We start from the raw sequence: 23,328 nt of genomic DNA, 5'->3' as shown, positions 1-23,328 counted from the left end.
CAGCAAAGACTTGGAAACACTTTAGTAACACGCGTTGTTACTTTAAAACATTCTGACCGAGGGTTGGGTGAGTTTTTTTAATGACACAAATTAAATTCAGCTGGATATTTTCCATTATTCAACCCGCTTTTTGCGCTGGTTAAAAATAATCCCTTAGTAGCTCAAATGTTGACTTACTGAGCAATAAGTGGCAATTTACACCTTAAAGAAACGAGTGTAAATCACTCATGGCTCTAATTGCTATAAGTTTACGAAAGAGCTGCTGGCTCGGTTTAATCTGAAGCATTTTCATTCAAATTGTCATCGGAACAAACACCAGGCTTCTTAAATCCCGCTGTAATTAGCTTTCAAGTATCCTATTAAACCTCTTCACCTTTCGGGCTATCCTATTCAAAAAGCCCCCTTTTAAAAATATATATGTGTCTTGCTCTTTTAATTGAGGTTATTAAAGAAATCAAGTTTCTTCCCCCACCCTCTCCTCAATCGTCTTTTCTTCTCTCCCACTCCAACTCCCCCCGCCCTGCACCCCCTTTAGCCCGGTGTTCCCCGCTTCGCGGTGATTGACGTCTAAAAAGAAAATGCTTTGTGCTGGGATGATTGTTATTAACTTGTTATCCCTAACGGGTCGGGGGGGGGCAGGAAACTAACGTGCTCGGGTGAGCGCAGGGGACCCGGAACCCCGGGAGCGCAGCAGCTCGCCGGGCGAGCCCTTGGCGTTCGAGTGGCTGCAACCAGCGGCGAGCCAGAGAGGCTGCGCGCCCTCCCGCCCGCAGTGCTCGGACTCCGGCGCTGGGACGGCTGCACGCGCAGCCCGCGCGCCGGGGCCTTCATTAGCTCGCCCCTGGTGCTGAGGCCCCCGGCCGCGTGCACGCTCTGAACTTCTGGTCTTGTTTCTCCCTCTGTTCCCTCCCTCCCACCCCGCAGTGCCGGGGGCTCATGTCGGACGAGTGCGGGCGGACTGCAGCCCTGGCGGCTGGAAGGACTCGGAAAAGTCCCGGGGAAGAAGGACTGGTGAGTGGGAAGGCGGCGAACGACAAGGGACAGCTGTCCGCTAGCTCTTTCCCGGGCCAACTGGCCCCTTTGGAAGGGGGTGGAGGGCGGGACTGAGTAGGAAGTTAACGGACCCAAGTGGCTGGCAGCGTTGCAAAACTCTCCGGGTCGTCGAGGTCAGGGGTCAGCAGCCCCAGAAGGTGCGTGGTCAGAGCTTGGACCTGGGGGAGAGGACTAGAAATGAGACCTCATGAAGGGGGTGGGGGTCGACTGGGGGAAGGGAGGGGAGGCGCTGGGGGTTCCCCCGTGGGTAGGTGGGTTGCGAAAGGGTAGGAGGGGTCTAGAACTGTCTGCGTTGTTTCCTGCAGGTGAGCCCCGAGGGAGCAGGGGACGAGGACTCGTGCTCCTCCTCGGCCCCGCTGTCCCCTTCGTCCTCACCCCAGTCCATGGCCTCGGGCTCCGGCTGCCCCCCTGGCAAGTGTGTGTGCAACAGCTGCGGCCTGGAGATCGTGGACAAATATCTTCTCAAGGTAGGGTGGAGAAGCGGGGTTAGCGTGGAAGCTCAGGGGAAAGAGAAAAGCTCCCCATCCTCCCTTTCCACCCAGGTTCTCAGTCGAGATTGCAAACCTCAGAATACTAGCGCAGTCTAGGGCAACTCTTACGGTGAGTCAAGTGTGAAAAAATTTTTCGGCTCTTGCGAGACACATTCTGGTATAGAAATGTCAATTCCCCGGGTGAATGTACTGGAACCAAGAGTGATTTGTAGAAGAGAAGTCGGGAAAACTCTTGCTCAGTCTGAAAGGCTTGCCTGATTATTTCTTTACCAAGCTGCAAACGACTGCTTTCTTAAAAATCTTTGTTCTAACTGGTCCCTCCACCCCAGTAACGCCCACGCTCCTGTCTGCTTAGAAGAGTTTCAGGTCGGTATGTGGTAACTGATTACCCTTTGCAGTATTTCCTTTGGCGTAAGCCATTGTAAACTGCCTTAAATGATCTTTTCTGGACAATTTTTAATATAGTCTTGTTTATTTACGGTTACTTGAAATTTTTCCAAAGTAAAGATCTTCATAGGAGCATTTAAATAAAAGCCATTTCGGTACCTTCCTGCTCTTAAGCCCACCCAATGCTATTGTTATGTCTTCTCCAGTGCTTAGGAAAAAAATGGAAATTGATGTGAAGTTAGACACGCACACGCACGCACACACAAGAGCCGCGGATGAAGTGTTTCAAGTGGTTTGAGAGTTGACTGTCTTAATTTGTTTTACTTTTCTCTTAAAATATTGTGGGGGAATTTTGGAGTAGAAATTCTGGCAGACCCAGTTATCCATGTCATTGCAGGCTAAATCAGGGTCCCAAGTGTCTTAATCCTAATACATTAGGTTTTCAACTTCAATAGCTTTTTAAAACCACTAAGTAAAATAATGGTTTCTTTTATGCTGAATTAGTTGCAAACCAATGTACTTTCTATTCCCTCTCCCAATGTTAGTGACTCTTTAAGTTTCTATACCATTGCACAAAGCTGCTTCGTCTGTAAAATGGGAATGTTACCCTACACAACCCAGATACAGCACCAAAAGAAATTTTAAAGGTTTTAAAACTTTGAGGGAAAGGTTTAAAAATGACTAATCTAATTCTATTTGGTGATTGATCATTACAGTTGGCAAATTAACATGGCTTTTTCTTTAAATCTGCATTCTTAAAATTCCAGTTTCAATGTTGCTAAGCCTGAGCCTTTTGATATTTCAAAATCATCTTTTGGATCAAAACTGCTTATTTTCATGAGCCCTCTCAATAATTAGCAGATTTTTTTAGAATTCATCTGAAATAGGTCTATGAAGGCTTTAATACTTTATAGCAGAGAAGATGTTGAAAAAAGTTATGTTAAAGTAACACAAATCCTCTGAAATAAAAAATAGTTTCTAGTGTTTACTTTGTATAAATATATTTTGCATATTTTGTTTTATAGAAAATACCTGTTATCTGAGTTATGCGAAACTTTCTTTTGTAATAGGAGTCTGCCCAAGAAAGTCTTCTACATGAATCTTATTCTGTTACTTATATGTATGTGTATTGTCTCTAACTGAAGTCTGACACTACATGACTATTTTAAAACTGTGAGTTCTTAACTTTCCCCCCTCACTTTGATTATTCTTCCAGATAAAATTGAATTCAAACTTGTCACTGGTTAAAAAGTAGACCTAGTTTATAAATGGTATTTCAGGGTGTATCTAATAGAAAAACACTATTTTGCAAGGCAAGTAAATTGGAACTAGACAGAAAAGTACAAAAGGAGTTAGATATATCTTTGCCCCATTTACTACTTAAGTGTTTGGTGATTTTGGTTGTTTTCTGGCTTGGTCTTACTCCTATGTTTAGGCATGTGCTGATTGGATCAATACTACTCATCAGGAAAGGTTTATAGTTTCCAGAATCTTTCTTTACCTCACTTTACTCCCTGGCAAAGAAATGGAAGATGAAGGGACTTTTTTCTTTTTTAGAGTAAATTTTGAGGGAAGGTGACAAACCAGGTATTAGGTTTAGCTTTTGCAGACAGAGGCCATGGCTCTACCCTAAAACTTTGATGTAAAGAACAAAACAAAGCAAACCAGAACTTTGGATGTGACAGAAATACAGAAGTCCCTGAACAGTGGAATACTAAAAGAATCATCTATCTTTAAACTTTATGCTAACTGGGTACATTTTAGGGGGAAAAGAAAGGAGGAAAAGAAAAAGGGACATATATCTTCATCTCTAGGATAGTACTCACCATTGTTAATATTTTTAATTTCAGTTTTCTCAGATTTCCTTCTATTGTTGCTTTCTCATTTTCAGTATATTCTATAGTGCATGTGTAATTCTTTTAAAAAACTAAAATGTAGAACTTAAAATCTCATCAAAAATGAGCATCTCATTAATGCTTTGGAAAGAGGTATATCCCTTTAATTCAAAGCCAATAAAACTTGCAATTAAGCTTCAAAGTACATTTTATATTTCATATCATGGAAAAGTATGTTTAACAGTAGTTAGCAGTCTGACAAAATCACTGGATAGAGAGTCTTTATTATGAAATAGTATGGCAAAAGCCAAACCTCACGGTAATTTACTTTCCTGTTTTAGTCATTAGATTCATTTGTAGGGTGCAACTGGTGTTTTTGCATCATTGCTCTTCTTTTACATGAAATTTAATTAAGCATAAACCTACTTGTGTCTATTTAACAAGAACAGACTTCATGAGTAGCCCAATTCAATCTAGTACACATCTTCATTCTTTAAGGCTAAAGATGTAGTGCTTATGGTATCCTAACAGTGTAAAGTGAGAGTAATTATGATTTGTTTTCCTGAATTGACAGTATTTCTTCTTGTTATTTACAAAGTATAAAGTGCTGTACCATGTTATGTCTTACTACTTGAAGGGTAAATGAAAAATAATGCTTGAGTATACTTATAAGCAGATTTATTTTGTTCCCCTTTAACCAAATCATTAAGTTGTTTTACCAGTGCTTTACTCCTTGGCCCTATTGCCAGGGCTACTGCTTTATCACCATTCAGAGCTACCTTAGCAGTTTCTGGTTTGTAAGGAAAGTGAATTGACTAGTTTCTTTATTAGTGTGAGTATCTTACAAAAAAATTTTCCACTTTCTTTGTTGCTCTCTTTAATGGGTTTAAAGTTTGTAATTATTTGGCCAAAAAGTAGGTTGATAAGTTGTTTGTCCTGACTTCCTTAAATACCAGGTTTTGTGCTAGGAAGAATCTGGGAAAAGAAAAATTAAAAAATCTCTATGTAAGACTTTAACCCAAATGTTCCCTGTGTTTATAGAGGTGGGATGAAAGAAAGAACCTAAATTCTTCAGAGGAATTAAAAAAAAAAAACATAAATACAATATGTGGCATATACTAGTGTGATTTTCTAGTTGAAGTTTAAAATAGAATCTATCCAGATGCGTATTTATATAAATGATACTGTTTGGATGGAAACATTCACAACATGTGTTAAAATATGTCAGGGCCAGTGTTACCTCACACATAAAGCTGTGAGTGGGCTCCTCAGTGTGGTATCAGACTGCTTCTCATCTATACCATTTCCCTTCACAGGTGAATGACTTGTGCTGGCATGTCCGGTGTCTCTCCTGTAGCGTCTGCAGAACCTCCCTAGGAAGGCACACCAGCTGTTATATTAAAGACAAAGACATTTTCTGCAAACTCGATTATTTCAGGTACATGGTGAAGACTTTTCTTAGCATACACTTCAAGAAATTTTTATACAAATATAATTTTATAATAGACAAAAACTTCATACAATTTTATTTTTTGAAGCCCCATTTTCTCATGATAGATTTCAAAATATTTTCAGATATAAATTATATTAAGACACAATAAATGTGTTTACCTCTTTTAGGACTTTGGAATACAAAAGTTAATTCAAAAAATATTTCCACTTTGGTGAATGAAAGTTTTAGGTATTACAAATAGAAGCTTTGCTGTGCATAGGTATAAAGTATAAAATATAAGATGACTTATTGTGACAAAGTTCCTTCTTGGGGGAAATGATAAGATGACATAAAATCATTTTTTGAGGAAAAAACTGAAAAAAGCTTTAAGCAGTTTACCACAGAAGGATCCCAGTAATACTCCTGTACAATGACAGGAGTTTGTACTGAGATCAAGTACTTTGGTCCGAAGAATTGACTATTCCAGGATCATAAATACACCCAACTGAATTATTTGGTCTTGAAATCCAATTTTTTTGTCTGTTCTTGGCTATTAAGTTTGTGAGATTATATTTTCACAGGATATTAAATGTAACATTTTCTCTCTCTGATCACCTTATAATTGTTTAAATGTAAAGTTTTTTCTATGATGTAATTAAATTATTTATGAACAAGCAGTTGGAAATTGGAATGGTTTGTAAGCATAAATTTTAAATTACTGTATTTTTATTTGCATTTGCAAATGAAAAGTAATGTTCATTGTGAAATTGGGAAATTAATACTACATAGCAAAGTTTGCAATACTTTATGCTCCATTTCAAAAATGATTTCAGAGAATTTAGTGATTGATTTGAATAAAATTGCTAGTTGATTTAAAGCACTTCAGAATACCCAGAGTCATTTATTCTATAAAAACCACAGAATTTTGTGATCACCCAAAATGTATATCTCTCATTAGGTTTACTTTCCATTTCTTCAACAGTAGTAAAAGTTAGTTTCCTCTTTCACTTAGGATATGCTGATCTTATTTTTTTATGGTAAATTAAAGTCCTTTGAAAGATTTGATTTTAAAGGTTGAAAATCTTGTTCTTCAGGATTTTTAAATACTTCATACTTTATTATATTCTGAAATTTATTTTTAGAATTCAGTGTTTTATATGATTTAAAAAACAACAACAACAACAACAAAAAACCGGCAGTTCCTCCAAAGACACATCCAGGAGGAGGTGCACACACATGCCCTGCTCTAGTGTGGTCTGGGTTTCAGGGGCTATGATGGTGACAGGAGCCATGACGGTGTTCAATTGCTCAGTCTGGAAAAAAAAACAAAAATATTTTCACCTATCTCTGGCATCGTGTTAAGATTGATCTGCATTTAATATCTAAATGTGTCTCTGAAGTTCTAGATAATATTCCCTCCCTTCTGTGGGTAGCAATGCCTTAGCTTTTCCAGAGAAGGATATAGTTCCAAGTTTGCTTCCTTACCCACCAGGGTTAAGAATTTCTGTTCTGCGTATTACTTGATAATTTCTATTTTAAATATTTTAACATCTTTTTAATGGTATTTTAACGGTATTTTCTAATTTCAACTTGGCTTTTTGTCTGTTTTGTTTTTTGATACTGGAGATCAAACCCAGGGCCTTGTGCATGCTAAGCACATGCTTTACTACTGAGCTACACCCCAGCCCTCAACTTGGTTTTAAGAAGTCAATATTTATATCTTGAGTTTGTATTCTTTTGTACTTTAAGGTTTTCAATCCAGTGTGTCTGTCTGTCTGCCTCTGCCCCTCCCTTCCCACCGCCCCTTTGTATCTTAAATATCTAAATAAATTTATAAATGCTTTGATATTTGACCCAGTAAGAGGAATACTAAAACTCATGTTTAGTTTATTTTGAAAGAAAATTCAATCTTCATTTACAGCAACCATGAGGTTTTATTTTTAAAAATAGATCTGAATTGTGATCTTAAATCTTGATTGCTTACCATACTTTTAGAAAAACAATTCTATTTTTTTTCAAAATGTTTAAGTACTTAGGCTATTCCAGTGGAGTATATAATGTGTTTAATATTAGTCTGATAAGTATCTCACCAAAGCATTAAAATCTTTACCATTCCACCCTTCTCTTTACTGTAGAAGATATGGAACTCGCTGCTCTCGATGTGGGAGGCACATCCATTCTACTGACTGGGTCCGGAGGGCCAAGGGGAATGTCTATCACTTGGCGTGCTTTGCCTGCTTTTCTTGCAAAAGGCAACTTTCCACGGGAGAGGAGTTTGCATTGGTGGAAGAGAAAGTCCTCTGCAGGGTGCATTATGACTGCATGCTGGATAATTTAAAAAGAGAAGTGGAGAATGGTAAATATGTACTTAAAATACTTTTGAGTCTTTGGGGACAGTGAATACAGGGATAAAAATGATTTTTCCTAAGGTCATCTTAATGCATTATTTTGTGCAAGTATAATTGTGGTAAAATTCATTAAGCACTCTACTGTTCGTGATGGTCTCCATCTGTTTGTTTACAGGGAAAACCATGGTGTATGTATAAACTTTGTGCCATATTTTCAGGCAGAGCCTTTAGTTAGGGTTCATCTTTTCTTTTTGAAAACAATCGTTTTACTATATTTGCATTCCTAAGGATGGGCCTTATAAGTGCACGTCTAACTTTTTGCACTTCTGACTGAAAACACAAGCCTATAAATGAAATATTGTTTCCACAATATGTTTACAGTGTGCTTTAAAACTTAAGTGATTTTACAATCTAGAAGATATGTGCAGTTTCACAAGAAGCCAAGAGATGTAAGAAAACTATTATTGCATGATTGGTGGACCCATTTGAGTTACCAATCTGTATGATATGTTTTTTAAATGTAGGTAATGGGATTAGTGTGGAAGGTGCCCTCCTCACAGAACAAGATGTCAATCATCCAAAACCAGCAAAAAGAGCTCGGACAAGCTTTACAGCAGATCAACTCCAGGTAGACATGACAATGAATTTATGATTTTCAAAGCCCTTCCCCACCAAAAACAAAATTCCAAAACAAAAAGCAAACTTCATGATGCCTCACTGTGGTGTTTTCTGAGAGGTTATCCTATGCTTTCTTTGAAAACTTGATGAATGAATGAAAATATTGCCCTGAAATGTTTATCAGTATTTTCAACATCACTATGTGAATAGTCTAGTCATACAAGCTCTGTTTCCTTGGAGTCTTTTGGTATCAACATCAAAGTAATCAACAAAAATGTTGATCTGTTCTGACTTCATGATAACATCAATCTAATCCAGGCATCTGTGTTACTACATCTAATCGCAACAGGAGACAAACATATTCTGAGACTCTTAACAGAAAGAGACAGCATGTGGGCCTATGGGACCCTAATGTGCTGGTCTTTTTAAAAAACTACAATAAGCCTCTTAATGGACAAGATTGTTATATTTTTTGAGTAGGAAAGAATTGAGTACTCCTTGCAGTAAATAGCAATCTGCTGGTTGACTCCAAGTAGTCCATTTCTTGCTTTTAAAAGGGGTAGAGGGAGTAATTTTATAATTTTATGTTAGAGGTTGGCCATACCCCTGAAAAGGGTTGCATTATTTTCAGTTTAGTTGTCTTAAATATAATTGTTGTAAATTTGATTGATATAAATTGTCAAGAAAATAAACGTTACTCCTTGTTCTATATTTAAGTCTCTCTGTCTATATAAATGATTATTTTTGACACTTTTTCAGATAAGAAAATCACATTCTAAAAGATTAATGTCGCTGAGGTATTTGTTTTATGTTAAGGTAATGTAATATTTATTGAGCACCTACCATGTACTACTGGGTACTTTACACATAGCATTCATTTTAGCTCAGATTTCAAAAGACATTTATGCATCTGTTAATGAATGAAAGAAGTATTTTAAAAAATCACATGTAGCATTCTAAGTCTTGCTGGTACTGAAGATGGATGTCATAAAAGTGTTTTAAGAGAGAATTTTTTTGAGAATGATTATAAGCATTCTGGGGGAACTTGGCCATGGGAAACACTTGAGCATTCAAATCTAGGTTCATTCAGAAAAAAAGTTCCAAATAGATCATTGTTTTGCATTTCTTAGACATAAAGCACATGATTAGTAAGTAATAAATGAAAGATTAGGTAATTGGAAGAAATGTCTCTATTCAAACCTTGCTTATCTGGCTGTTTCCATGAGTTGAAATGGAGATCATACATGCCCTTAAGTTAGATGTGTTCTTTTGGGAGTTCTGGAAAGTGACCTAGTTGCTAAGAAGTATTTGGGTTAAAACAGAATCTCTGATACAAATGTATCTGTTTTTAAAATGGGTTGTTCCCATGATGTGCTGTCTATAATTTTAATAATTACAAAGACTGATAAATTTTAATTTGAAGTAAAAATTTATAATTGTGTGTGTATATATAGATATATATATATATAGTGTGTGTATATATATATATATATACTATTCCTACGGAAGATACAGATAATAAAAAAGGAATATCTGTGAAAGCCTTTACCTGCCAAGTCCTGTGCTAGGCATCTTATCTACATTATCTCCTTTAACTCGTACAACGATTCCTTGATGTAGGTAGCCTCTCCAAGAGGTGTAGGAACTCCCCTGAAGACAGACCTCCAGGGGAATGGTAGAGAAGACATCTGAACTCTGCTCCCTCAATCCCTGGTCTCTTCATTTGACTTGGCTTCCCAGTAGCCCATGAGTGGAAATGTACCTTAGCAAAACTCCTCTTAATGACAATAGCAACAGCTAAAAGAGTGAGATTCTGAATCTTACAGGTGGTCTTACAGTTTTAAGTTGTTGCAAATATGCATAAAATATTTAAGCCATGTGTTATAGAAAAACGTGATCTAAATAAAAAGCTATTAAAAGGTATATTAGAATCATAGGTTTTAAAAATGAAAGTGTGTGTGATGTGCTTTCAAAGGATATTCTCATTTACTCAGTACTTACTAGAATTTATCATGCCAGGGATGGCTGAACCAAATGAGATACAATCCTCGAGAGGTTCTTTACAATTTAGGAATATGGGATAGCTGTGGATTTACATTGCCAGAATCTCTAATAAATCAGGCAATGTACTGTCATTATCAAATTGTCTTACCTTTCTTTCAGAAACCTGAATATATTCAAGTATTGCTTGAATTGAGCAAAATAGTATGATATTATATGTGAACAGTGAGTCAAGACTGTTCATACAGAGCCTACTTTGCACAGAGGAGAGTTAAAATAGGATGAATAAATAATTTCCTGAAATCCCATAGAAACTTATGGGGAGAAAAATAGTTTGACTCAAAAATGTCTCTGCAAACACATGTCAGATATTCTCTTTATAAAAGTGATATTTAAGAAGTTCCTCCTAATGTTATGGTTTTCTTATTATAGTTAGAAACAACTGCACAATGATTATTACTATTAAACATGCCATGTTTAGCTCCAACTTTAATTTTCAGATCAAATTGGTCAACTGTTACTGTGCAGACTCCTGACATTGCTGTAGATCCCTTGACCTTAAAATAATGTGTCCATAGAGAGACACTCCTAGACCATGTTAGAAGAGCTTGGAAAAGGAGTGGGTGGGCTTCAGCAGCATTAGTGTCTGGAGAATAGTGACACTAAGTAGAAATTAAAAAGGCCTCATTTCTTTTCATGAGACTAAATACTAATTTTATTAAAAGGAAGATCAATAAGTACTTCTTCTTCTTAAGACTATTCCAATTCTAAATGATCACTGTTGATTTGTTTTATTCCTTGATAAAAATTGCTTTCTTAGTATAATTTGATTCCATTCTTAAACTTGAAAATTGGATATGCATTTGTGAAAGCATGCTGTTTTATTTTTTACAGATTATCAGTAATGAACTTCTAAGCAAACCCCCAAATACTTGCTCAACTTTTTCTTTTTGAAAAAATTTTTAAAAAGGACATAATTAATTTGCTCATTCTTTTTCTCTTTGGGATAGTATATGTCAAACTATGCATATAAACACAAATCCTCATTCATACAGGAATATATTAAAGTAACACATTAGGAGTAGGAAAGAAAGAATAAAATGAACTGAGTGGATTATAGACATTTGGCCATTTTGCCTGTATTTTTAAACCAAAAAGTTATGTTCTGTTTGTAGTGTATAGCTCCAGCATGGCTGGATGGGAAGCCAGGAATATGCAAGTCCAGAAGAGCCACTAATCAAATCTTCATTGAAAATATAATTTGTAGCCTCAGAAACTTTCCTGGAACATTAGCCTTTTTCTCCATACTTTCACCAGATTTTCCTCACATTAAGTCTTATTCTGTCATAAACTCCCAAGTGCAAACTGTGTGACAGGAAGGGATTTAACTTCTGAGTTGTTAAGAGTAAGTCACTGCCCTTGCCGTCAAAGAGCTCACTTTCTGCTATGGAGAGTAGACTTGCAGATGAATTATTTAGCTATCCTGAGACAAGTGCAGTGGTGGGTGATAGTATTATTCCAGGAGCATAGTGGAGAATGCAGCTGATTTGCCAGTTGGAAAGGGCATAGAGGCTAGCCATGCTCTACATGCTTAGGTAGGTTAGGCATCTATGCCCCATTGCTGATGTGCATAGCATGTTGGATGCTTCCCTGGTTGTTTGCAATAATCCTTTATGTTTTATAATCCTCCCCTTAGCTGACTGAAATGAAATTCAAGCATCTTTATTTCCATATTGAGTCCCTCTTCTGGAATAATCTAGAGTCCTTGGCTTGTGCTTGTATTCTGGAACTCCCTACTCTCCTTTACTTTTCCCCCTTTACTTCTTATTTAGGTTGTTATTGGCATGTCTGTATCTTTATTTCAGGAAAATGAAGACCAGGGACAATTTTCTTAATATCTCATAGCACTTGACACAGGGATTCCAATTCAAAGATTCACATCAGAATCGCCTGTGAACTTTTTCAATATAGAACTGTTTAGATCCTGATAAATTCTTATTCAATGGACTGATGAGGTCTCTTTTTAAGATCTCAAATATTCTTTTGCATAGAGTAACTGACCCCCAAAATGATAACATCATTACAACTAAGTGGAATCCATATTTTGAGCTGTGTACTATCTGCAGATGAATGAAACTTGTATTACAGATGTTGTACCTGTTTAGCTCAGTAGAGGTTGGGGACAAATGATATGATTTTTATCTTTTATTATGTTTTCTAATGCTGGGAAGTTTAACAGAATGGAAAAAAATAGTGAGACTTATGCTATTTATGCATTTCATTTATGGGTTCTAAAGATGAGGTAAGAAAAGATGAGTTTATTTCTAAAAGCGTAATTGAGAGACCAAATTTTATGTTGAAGTGGATTATTTTTTTAAAGATCTCAGCATAAATTGCTTTTGGAAAGCAATTCACAAAATATACCTTTTCACTTACATATACTTTCCCATGTTGATTTTCAAGTCATAAAGTGCAAGTATCATGAATTCTTGTGCATATCTTATCTCATCTGTCATCAATATTTAGATTGATCTGTGTATTTTTAACTATTTGCTACCTACGTCTTTTATAAAACAGGTCATGCAAGCACAATTTGCTCAGGACAACAACCCAGATGCACAGACCCTCCAGAAACTGGCAGAGAGGACAGGCTTAAGCAGACGTGTAATACAGGTGATTATGTTAAAGGTCAATCAAGACCAATTCCAATTCCAGATCTTTGAGTGTGCATTGTTCTTTTGTGAGGAAATCTTAAAACATTTTTAAATCAATTTTTTAAAACCTGATAATTAACCTACCATGGGCTAGGCTGCTATTTGCCAAATGACTCTTTGCATATCTTCATTAAATGCTCACAGCAGCCCTAAGATCCTTAGGCTAAGAAAGAGAACTGAAATCCCAAGCACAATCTGGTTCTGAATCCAGTATTTTCAACTTTTTCTGACTGTGTGTGTGTGTGTGCATGTGTGTGTGTTTTTGAGGGTATTGGTGGCCTTTGCTAAAGATCCAGGGAGAAGGAATTATGTGAACAAAGCTAGGGAGGAATGAATTAGAGCAAACTTAGTTGAATGTAGAATGAATGTTTGGAAATTTTTGGGAGATGAAATTGTTGAAGTAGCTAAGGCCTGTGTATGCAGAGTTCTCTCTTGAACAGAAGAAGGACATGATTTGTGACTTGAGGAAGAGCTAGTAACAGCATATGAGAAGAATCAGAATCCTGAGAAGACTAGTTAGAAGCAGACAACTTAGTTGAGTTACCCAGTAAAGTAGTGATTTTTTTTTGGGGGGGGGGATGGTGGAATGGGTTAATGGGCCTAGAATTTGTTCAGGGAACATTTTATTAACTAGAACTTGTTTAAGAAATGTCAGGAGCTAGATGCTAGGGAGACCAGAAAAGGACTTGAAGAGTATAGTGTAGAAGCAGGGAGAAGTCAAAAAATTCATGGGTTTGGTACTCTTGAGGGGAATAAAGTTTAAAAAAAAAAAAAAAAAAAAAGCCTGGTTGGCAGTTTGAAGAAAGATAAAGTCCATTTTAATGTGCTAATTATTCAGTGATGGTGGCAGTTGGACATGAAGACAAGTATTTGAAAGGATGAACAGAACTAGAACAAAGAGACCCTTTGGGTTAGATCCTTTAGAAGGAGATCATAGAGCATTAAAAAAAATGAGCTGGGTGGGGTGGTTCATGCCTGTAATCCCAGCAACTCGGGAGGCTGAGGCAGGAGAATTACAAGTTCAAGGCCAACCTCAGCAATTTGGTGAGACCCTAAGCAGTTTGGTGAGACTTAAAAAATGGGGATGTGGCTCAGTGGTAAAGCACCCCTGGGTTAAATCCCTAGTACCAAAACAAAAACACAAAAAGGGTGAACTTTAGGGAGAGACAGATCAGAGGTGGGACATAGTAATACTAAGAATCAAGAGGGAGCCTGGTGGAGAAGCAGCAGAGAGCCTGAAGAGCAGTGGTGACTTCAGGAAGGAAGCAGCCAACTATCACGATAGTATAGAGAGAATAGTGAAGTAGAAGGTAAAAAAATACTTGAGGTTCAAAACAGATTAAGGAACTAAGGTAAAGTGAAATTTGGTTGGGGGTGGTGGATAAATACCTTCATTGTACATGTATTAAGTTGGGCAATTGATACACAGGTGTATATTCGTTGAGAAACTCAAAATGTTTCACATTAATAAATCATCTATATAAAGCAGCAGCAGGAAAGACCTGAGAATACTTCAGCTTCTCTAAAGATTAGTTTCCCAATGGTTTTAGTTGACTGCCATATAAACTCTCTTAGGAGGCAAGTCCCATATCCTCTGCATTTTTCAGATGTTCAGACTATTGTGTTTATTTTAGAGAACCAAATTTTTAAAAAGGGGCAAACAAGCCAATCTGGAAACAGTGCTGCCTTTAAGAAAAGCTACCGAAGTCATTAAAAAAATCTAAAAATTGTTTCATAATATTTAAGGCAACAGGGATAGTTAACTGGAGATAGAATGGCCAGGAAATAGGGAAGGAAGAGTACACAAAGAATAGGTATCTTTAAATATGTATAAAGACTGATTTGCTAAAGAATATTTAAAAAAAAAAAAAAAAACTGATGTTCACTCATAATGAATTTTCTTGTGTGAAAGACTACAAATGTGACATGACCACCACTAAAGATCATTTTGAGGACCTGGAAGTGAAATTTAACCTTTCTGGGCAGTTCAGACTCAATAGCCCAAGTGTTTCTTCTAATCTAAGACTTTATACATCCATAGTAATGAAGGCTACTAGAAAGCCAGATTCATGACTGTTAGGTTGTAGACTGTTTTGGTTGGAAGCAAATTAGAATGGAGGGGGTCTCAGAGAATTTCTTATTATTTGAAGGACTGAGGGTCCCAATCAGACATCTGTCATATAATTTTCAGGTATTGAAGTCCCAGTGTCATGTACATTAACTTGATCTCAAACACTAAAATAAAACTCAGAGAATATAGTTTTGATTTTGGCTTCTAAAATGTAAAGATTGCAAGTTAGATATTTTTGATAAGATGACAAAGGAAGAAGTATTAGAATGCAAATGTATATATTATTTGTATATATACATATGTGTATGTAATTTACATAGCCCTTCACGGTGCTTTTGAAGAGTTAATTACTGTGACTTCAAATAATAATTATAATGTCTTTTCCCCAACCTCCTTCCAAATGTTGGGCACAGCACTTGAGTCACATTAAAGAGTTTTGATTACTAGGTCTCTATTGTAATATGCAAACTAGGTCACCCAAAGATTAGGTGGAAGCAATGATCTGACACCTGGAGAGTCTCAACTTCCCTAGCTACAAGTCTGCTTAGTGGGACATTTGTAACAGCAGATTGTCAATGTGCTGAAGTCAGAGAAAAAAGATGGATGATTTTTACTTTAACACTTCTCATCCAGATCTAATCATTATTTGTATATCCTTTCAGATAAGTGAATTATGAGTTGTATATTTTATAGAAACAGTAAAACACTATTGTTGTTATTCTCAATCAGTGTACCAGGATTACCCTTCCAAAGACTGAGATGTGCACAATTTTTATTGATGAATATATTGAGCATTGGAGAATTTATTTAGTGTCTAGGTTTTTACTGTCTTAAAAATGTTAGCATTTTTTAAGCAGGGCACTGTGGCACACACCTGTAATCCCAGTAACTCTGGAGGCTGAGTCAGGAGAATTGGGAGTTCAAAGCTAGCCTCAGCAACTTAGTCCTAAAGCAACTCAGACCCTGTCTCTAAATAAAATATAAAAATGGGCTGGAGATGTGGCTCAGTGGTTACACACCATTGGGTTCAATCCCCAGTACTAAAAATATAAATATTTTGTATTTTTGTTCAACAATTTCCTTAGGATAAATTTCTGTAAGTGAGATTGTTGAATAAAAAGAACAGTTTTAGGGTCTTTATGCAAAAATTGCCTTCTAGAAAGTTCATACCACTTTTTTTTCTGCTAGTACCTAGATACAGGAGTTCTCACAGGAAATAAATATTGAATGTGGTCATTCTTTTTACATACTTGCCAATTGGATAGTTAGAAAAGAAAATCTCATCACTTTTATTTTTATTTATCTTAATATCAATGGAACTGAAAATGTTTGCTTATTTAATTTAAAATTATTTATTTTCAATCTGCAGTTCTATGGGTTATTTCTTTTGTCTTCATCTTACTAGTTTTTTAATTAATCCTGTTTATCATGTTAACATTTCATGGTCCATCCATCTTCCTTTTCATTTATTTTTTCCCATATAGAACTTTTATGTTCTTATGTATTTAAATTTCTTAATCTTTTGATGAAGAAGCATAGCACAAAGGCCAAAACTATCTGAAAAGAATATTATCAATATTGGCTTTTGTTTTCTTAAAAATTCATGGTTTCAATTATTTGTACCTAAACTTTATCTGGATTAGTTTCATGTGAGGTAAAGTTTATCTGTATTATTTTCTTTTGAATGATTAACCAGTTTTCCCTAAATCAGTAAGCCATACTTTCTCAATAATACAAAATTTCATCTTTCTAATATTCTTACATTTGACTTTTTGCCTGGGCATTCTAAAGGATTCATTTCATGTGTTAGTTTTTTCTTTTGCATTGTGACCTGTTTTCACCTTATGTAGTTTATGATTTAGAACTCAAAAATTTTAAATTTTAAATCGTGTTGTTCAGAGAAGTTTTTAACTTTTGTTAGTGATTTGCAAAGCAGGAGGAAATTGCAAGTAGGTGAGAAGATCCAAAGGACTTGTATTTGAATTCTGAAGGTGGGTAGCATTCTTGTCAAAAGTTTTTTCTGATGTCTGGAAACTTCAGCTCTATTTTGCTATGTGTGACACACTTGCAAACCTCTCTCTGCATTCTTATCTAATAGATAATCTTTTCAACAAGCTGTTTGAATTAGTATAAGAGTGATTTTTATGCTATTTATGTCACATTCTTTCAAATTTTCAGTTTATTTCCAAAGTCTGACAATGTTTCAATGAAAAGATAATAATTGTTTTTTTGTTGTTTGTTTTTACAACGGACTATATTCTATACAATATACAATTTACTGGAGACAAAAAGATACTTGTCACTCAGCGGTAGAACACTTGCCTAGCATGTGTGAGGCACTGGGTTCGATCCTCAGCACCACATAAAAAATAAATAAATAAAATAAATGTATTGTGTCCATCTACAACTAAATTTTTTTTTAAATTAAAAAAAAAAAAGATACTTTGAAGAAATTCCAGGAAGCACAATGTAAGTTTATGAGGTTGTATGTAATTCTCTAGAGTATGTGACTTCTGGAAAAGGCAGGTGGCATCATTTTACCCCCTTGCCAGGGAGGCAGATGTCTTTGAGTGAGACTGGTGACTGTAGTGACATTTACCATTAGAGAGCCTGTGGGCTGACTAGAGAATTTGAGTAGCGTCTCTGTGCAGGTGTCTCAGGGTCTAGTACTCAGAGTGAAGGGGATGGCTGCAACTTTTCACTCCTTTTCCTTGGTGTATGCTGAGACTTGTCCTAGAAACTTTCCTTGGGAGCTACCTTTTAGCCACCTGCTGGGGGCTGCTTACACCGTTACATTATTAATTTTTATTCTCTTAGTTTTAATCTCTTGAGTTTATACCTTGCCAACATTCTATTTTTGATTCCCAGTGGCAAGGGTGTGTGGTGTGTCTTTGAAATCAGGTCAACTTGTTCTTATAAATTTTTTGCAACCCTGATTTCCTTCTTCCTTCAAGTTCCTACCAGCCAGACCGGAACAGAGACCAGAGATGAAAGTCTTTTCTACCCTGTTCCCCCAAATTTCCCATCATAATTCTCTTGACATTTTTATCCCTTCCCTTATTTTTCTTCTCATGACAGAATTGTTTGGAATGATGGCAATTCATATACGTATATATTATATACATATGTATGTATACACATGTGTGTCTGTTTATGTGTATATGTATGTATGTATGTATATTTATTTATTTTGCAGTAACTGGGGATGAAACCCAGAGCTTCACACAGGCTAGGCAAGTGCTCTACCACTGAACTATGTCTCCAACTCTGATATAATAAAATTTTAATAGAGTAACACTCTGTGGTCAATATTTATTTCATGGCAGGGAATCCAAACAGGCTGAGTAATTACTGGAGACATTCTGGACAGTTTAGCCTCCCTTTCCCAAGATCTGAATGTAAGACCTCACTTCCCCTGAATTTGCTTCATTTCTGTGATAGACTGGACAAAAGAGTAGTTCATGCTTTACATTTTGTGAACATTTTCATCAGTGGGTGTGTTTGTATTTCATTCTGCTTAAATATTACTAGATTTTTCTTTTTATAGACCTGACCTTAACTTGCTTCCTAGGAAGTAGACTATGTATTCACTAAGAGAAATTGAACTCAGCAGGTTAAAATGTAACTGGAATAAATGAATCAGAAGGCTTATAGAAAGCTCTAAGTTCTCAGTAGGGATTTTGATCATTTGAACAAGGGTTAGAAATAAGTCCAGCAGGTGTCTAAGAATACATTTAGTAGCATTTTGTTTTGTTTTTTTGAAGTTCTGATTAAAAAGGACTTTTTCTGTTTTCTTTTACCCCCAAATGCCAGTAGTTAAACCAAAGGCACTTCTCTGGACTTTTTTTTAGTCCTTTTTCTACCCCTTCTACCTTCTTCTTTGTGTTTTGTTTTGTTTTGTGGTGGTTGTTTGTTTGCTTTTAAGCCGCTAGTTTAGACTTAGCTTTTAAAGAAAATCACCAGAGCGCTCATATCTGAGGGGAAAAAAATCTGACCATTGCTGTCTGGGTTAAAAAGTTTCTCTCCTGTCTATAAAACTTTTTAAAAAGTAGAGTGAAGTTGCATTCATTTTTAAATTCAGCTGGTAATGCACTCAAGCTGACGTGTGACCTAGCAACCTTGCTCTTTTCCCCTTCAGGTGTGGTTTCAGAACTGTAGAGCACGCCACAAGAAGCACGTGAGTCCCAATCACTCTTCCTCTGCCCCAGTAACTGCAGTCCCGCCCTCCAGGCTGTCTCCACCCATGTTAGAAGAAATGGCATATTCTGCCTATGTGCCCCAAGATGGGACGATGCTAACTGCGCTGCATAGTTATATGGATGGTAGGTATCCCAACATTTAACAGGTTTCTCTCAAGCAATCAGTAACTGGTAACTTCTACTATTAGATTATTGATAGGACTCATATTTGGAAATATTAGGTTAGTAGTAGCTGAAAAATATCATAGGAGGTATAGTAGACAACATAATTGTCCCCAAATTTTTATTTCTGTGATTACATTTTAGGGGACAAATTCAACACTCACTTTATAGCTAAAAATGCAAATAATAATGATGACTCAATGCTTGATATTTTTACTAAGATTTTTTTGCTTTTGTTTTCACCTGGTAAATACTTAAATAATTTATTTTCCTGTGACCAGAGGAGGTATTCATGCTTAGAACTTTAGATTGGGGTTTGTTTTGTTAAACTTTATGTTGAGGCACATCTTACCTATAGAAAAGGACATGCCTAAGTTTTCAGCTTAATGAATAAACATAGTGAATGTGCCCCATTCCAGGTGAAATAGGAGAGCATATTAGCACCCAAAGCCTCCCTCATATTTCCTCCCAATATTATCCTTTTCTTCCAAAGTAACATAGCTCTAACTTCTAAAACCATGTCTTAATTATGTCTTTTTTTGAGCTTTATACAAAGTGAACCATAGAGAATATATTCTTATATGTCTCATTCTCTAGTAACCTTGTGAGATTCATCTGTGTTGTTGCAAGAATCAGTGATTTGTTTATCTTATTGTTGTATAGAATTCCACTGTAGGAATCTTAGCACAGTTTATCTATTTTATGGTCAATTGACATTTGTGTTTTTACTAGTTTGGATATTTATGAACATGCTGCTATGGACTTTATTGTACATGCCTTTGGGTGCACATTAATTCTATTTGATTTATACCTGAAAGTGAACAAAGGGTCATAGGCTATGCAGATGCTCACCTATAGTCAGTTTTTCCACTTTCCCATAGTGGTGGAACCAGTTTGCATTCTGAGCAGCCAAACAGGAAAGTTCAAGGTGCTCAACCTTCCCTACAATACTTAGGATGCTATAAACTTTCTAATTCTAGCAAATCTGGTGGTGTAGTGCTCATTATTTTCATTTGCTTTTCCCTCATGACTGATGAGAGCAAGTATATTTTCCCTTGGATATTTGTATCTCCTCTTGTGAAAAGCCCATACATGTCTTTTGACTGTTGGCCTACTGATTTGTCTTTTATAAATTGATTTTATTCCTTGATATAATCTGGATACAAAGCTTTTTGATAAATATGTATTGAAAGTATTTTCTCCTCAGTGGTTTTCCTTTTCCTGCTTTTTTGTTTTGTTGAGCACAAATTCCTAATTTTAATGTAGTTCACTTCATCAATGTTTTCCTTCATGAACAGTGCTTTTTTGGTGGCTTTCCTACTCAAAGATAATGAAGATATTCATCCTATTACCTGGAAACTTTATTGTACCTTTTTCATTTAGATTTACTTTTCACATTTATTCCCACTTGGAAATAAATTTTGCATGTGGAGTGAGATAGGAAGGGAAGCTTTTCTGATATATTGATGAAATTTCCCAGCTCCTCTGTAGAGCCATGTTTGTCATCAATCATGTGTAATTCATAGGTATCAATTTCTGTACATTCTAGTCTGTTTCATTGTTCTATTTTATTTTGTATTAATACCTAGCCACATTAATTATGCTAGATTTTTAATTCTTATTATGAAATAGAACAAGTCTTTCTTTGTTGTTATTCAAATTTATTTTGCCTGTTCTTGACCCTTTGTGTTTTCGTAAACATTACCAGCTTGTCAGTTTCCATCCTGAGAAGGGAAAACAAGATTTTGAAACAATAATTCTAGAAAATATATAGATCAATTTTTGGAAACTGCCATCTTAATAATGTGAATTTCATATCAAGAACTTTAATATGTCTACATATTTAGTTCATCTTTAAATTATTTCTTATATTTCAGAGCTTTTTAGTAATCTTGCATACCTTTTATTATATTTCTCAGTATTTCCTTTGAAGCAGTTGTAGGAGATATTTCCTGTATAGGTAGAAATCTAGGTTAGCAGTTATTTCCTTACACAGCACTTTGAAGATATGAGTACATTGTTTTCTGACTTCCATTGTGTGTGTTGTTTTGCATATGGATAGCGGAATGACCTGACATCATTCATTGTTGAAGTCAGCTATTATCATTATCTTGCTCCTTTGCAAGGAATGGCTTTTCCCTCCAGATTTTCTCTTCATGTTTGTTTTTTAAAATTTTTGTTTTGTGCCTGAGTGTGCTTCTTGAATATGTCATTTGATGTCTTTCATTATAAGAGATTCTTAGCTTCTTTCTCTTTAAAAATTGTTTTCTGCCCATGGGAAAAAATTCATATTTTACAATCTTTTTTACTTCACATGCTTTAGTCTAAATATTTTCTTCTGACCTATCTTCAAGTTCACTAATTGTCTCTGTATCTAAGAACCTATAAAACTCATCCATTGACTTCTTAATTTCAGTTATGTTTTTCATGTTGAGAATTTCCATTTCTATAAAGATGCCTTTTTTGTCACTATATTTCTTATTTAAATTATTGTTATATTAATTACAATTATACTAAAGTTCATGTCTGAAAACTCTTAACATCTGGGTCTTTAATAGGTCTGTTCTGTTTTTGTTTTTTCCTCTTTGTTTTTGGTTAAGTCATGTTTTCTTATTTGCCTTTTTTTTTTTTTTTTTACTGTTTTTCAGATATTGAATCTGATAAACTATAAATAATTTGCAGCTCTGAATGATATCTTTCATCAGAGAGGATGAGTTTTACCTTGGCACAGTGTTGGTCTAGGGGGAGATAAACTTAACCCAGTCAGTCCTCATGAGGCTGGTTGGTATATGTTTCACTACTTGTTGAATTTAGCACTTTGGGATTCCAAAGGAAAGCCTAAGTTTGTTTTTGTTTGTTGTTTTTAACTAGGACTTTTTCCTCATTAGTGGGTCCTGATATTCCATTTTTGTATCCCACCATTCAGCCAAAGTCTAACTTCTAAATGCTGTGCTAAAATACCTTAATGTATTAGATATTCCTTTTATTTTAAAATTGTCCCTTAACCCTGTGGTAGAAAAGCAGCCTCATATTCTCTTCTTCCTCTCTGGGACTTGACATTTTTCAATTTTTCACTACTTTGGTATGTTTTGGATGCATTCCAACAGATTTTTAAAAATATTGTCCAGTGTTTCTAATTGTTCTCAGAGGGAGGTTAGGTTTGAAACATCTCAGCCTTTGCTGAAAGCAGGACTTCATTTTAAGCTTTGGTTAAATAAAAATTCAAGGCTATACCGTTGTTGCCATTTATTTACACTAGCATTAAATTTGTGTGTGCTCATGTGATACTGCCTGAGTACTACGGTTCTGCCTGAAGCAAATGTGTTTTGGTATATGTTTCGGAAGGAGGTACAAAGGGAACTTGGGAGGTCACCCTTTACAGACTCCTTCATGTTAAAAACCAACAACATCTCTGCAGAAAAAACTCATGTGTTTTTCTAGCTATAGGGTAAAGTGCAGTGAATGGGGTATGGATGGAGTACATTAAAGTGGCAAAAGTTTGTGACCCCAAGTAAATATTTTCGGGGTAAAATGATTCCTGGATTCTTGTTCAATACAATACCAGTATGCTGAATAAGTTATTGTTCTGCTGAGGTCAGTGGAATGAGTATAGTTTGGTGCCCTCAGCTGTAATGCGTGAAGAAAACACATTGCTTGAATTGTTTTTGTTTGTTTTTAAATCAGTTTTATTCATTCTAAAAAAACTGATCCACAAATTTCTATTTCTTTCTATTTTGTAGCTCATTCACCAACAACTCTTGGACTCCAGCCCTTGTTACCCCATTCAATGACACAACTGCCAATAAGTCATACCTAATTTCTTTTTTCAGGGATAGAAATAATTAAGGATATAACTTGTCATTTATTATGTATAAAATATCATTGAAAAGATATTAATGTTAATTTTTTATTTAACACCAAAAGCATTTCCAACATCACTTTGCTGCCCAGGTATGTATCTATAGTTGGCCTGCAAGACACTTTTATTCTTCATTTTTTGTAAAACTTATGTTTACA

The 23,328-nt window shown here is 35.8% G+C and overlaps 1 protein-coding gene across 1 annotated transcript; it reads left to right on the top strand.

Annotated features, from left to right (window-relative positions):
• The first annotated feature begins 924 nt into the window (after positions 1-924).
• Positions 925-23,128, top strand: Lhx8 (LIM homeobox 8). Its single transcript, XM_047519744.1, has 8 exons — positions 925-1,011; positions 1,359-1,520; positions 5,083-5,204; positions 7,334-7,554; positions 8,071-8,174; positions 12,743-12,838; positions 19,089-19,272; positions 23,052-23,128. Exons 1-8 carry the CDS (start codon positions 937-939, stop codon positions 23,126-23,128), a joined length of 1,041 nt encoding a protein of 346 aa, XP_047375700.1. The 5' UTR covers positions 925-936.
• The last annotated feature ends 200 nt before the right edge of the window (positions 23,129-23,328 follow it).

The sequence above is a fragment of the Sciurus carolinensis genome, chromosome 1 (assembly GCF_902686445.1).
Source record: "Sciurus carolinensis chromosome 1, mSciCar1.2, whole genome shotgun sequence".
In the NCBI taxonomy this organism is placed as follows: Eukaryota; Metazoa; Chordata; class Mammalia; order Rodentia; family Sciuridae; genus Sciurus; species Sciurus carolinensis.
Note: the sequence above shows the minus strand (reverse complement) of the source record. Positions and strands in the feature narration are given on the sequence as shown.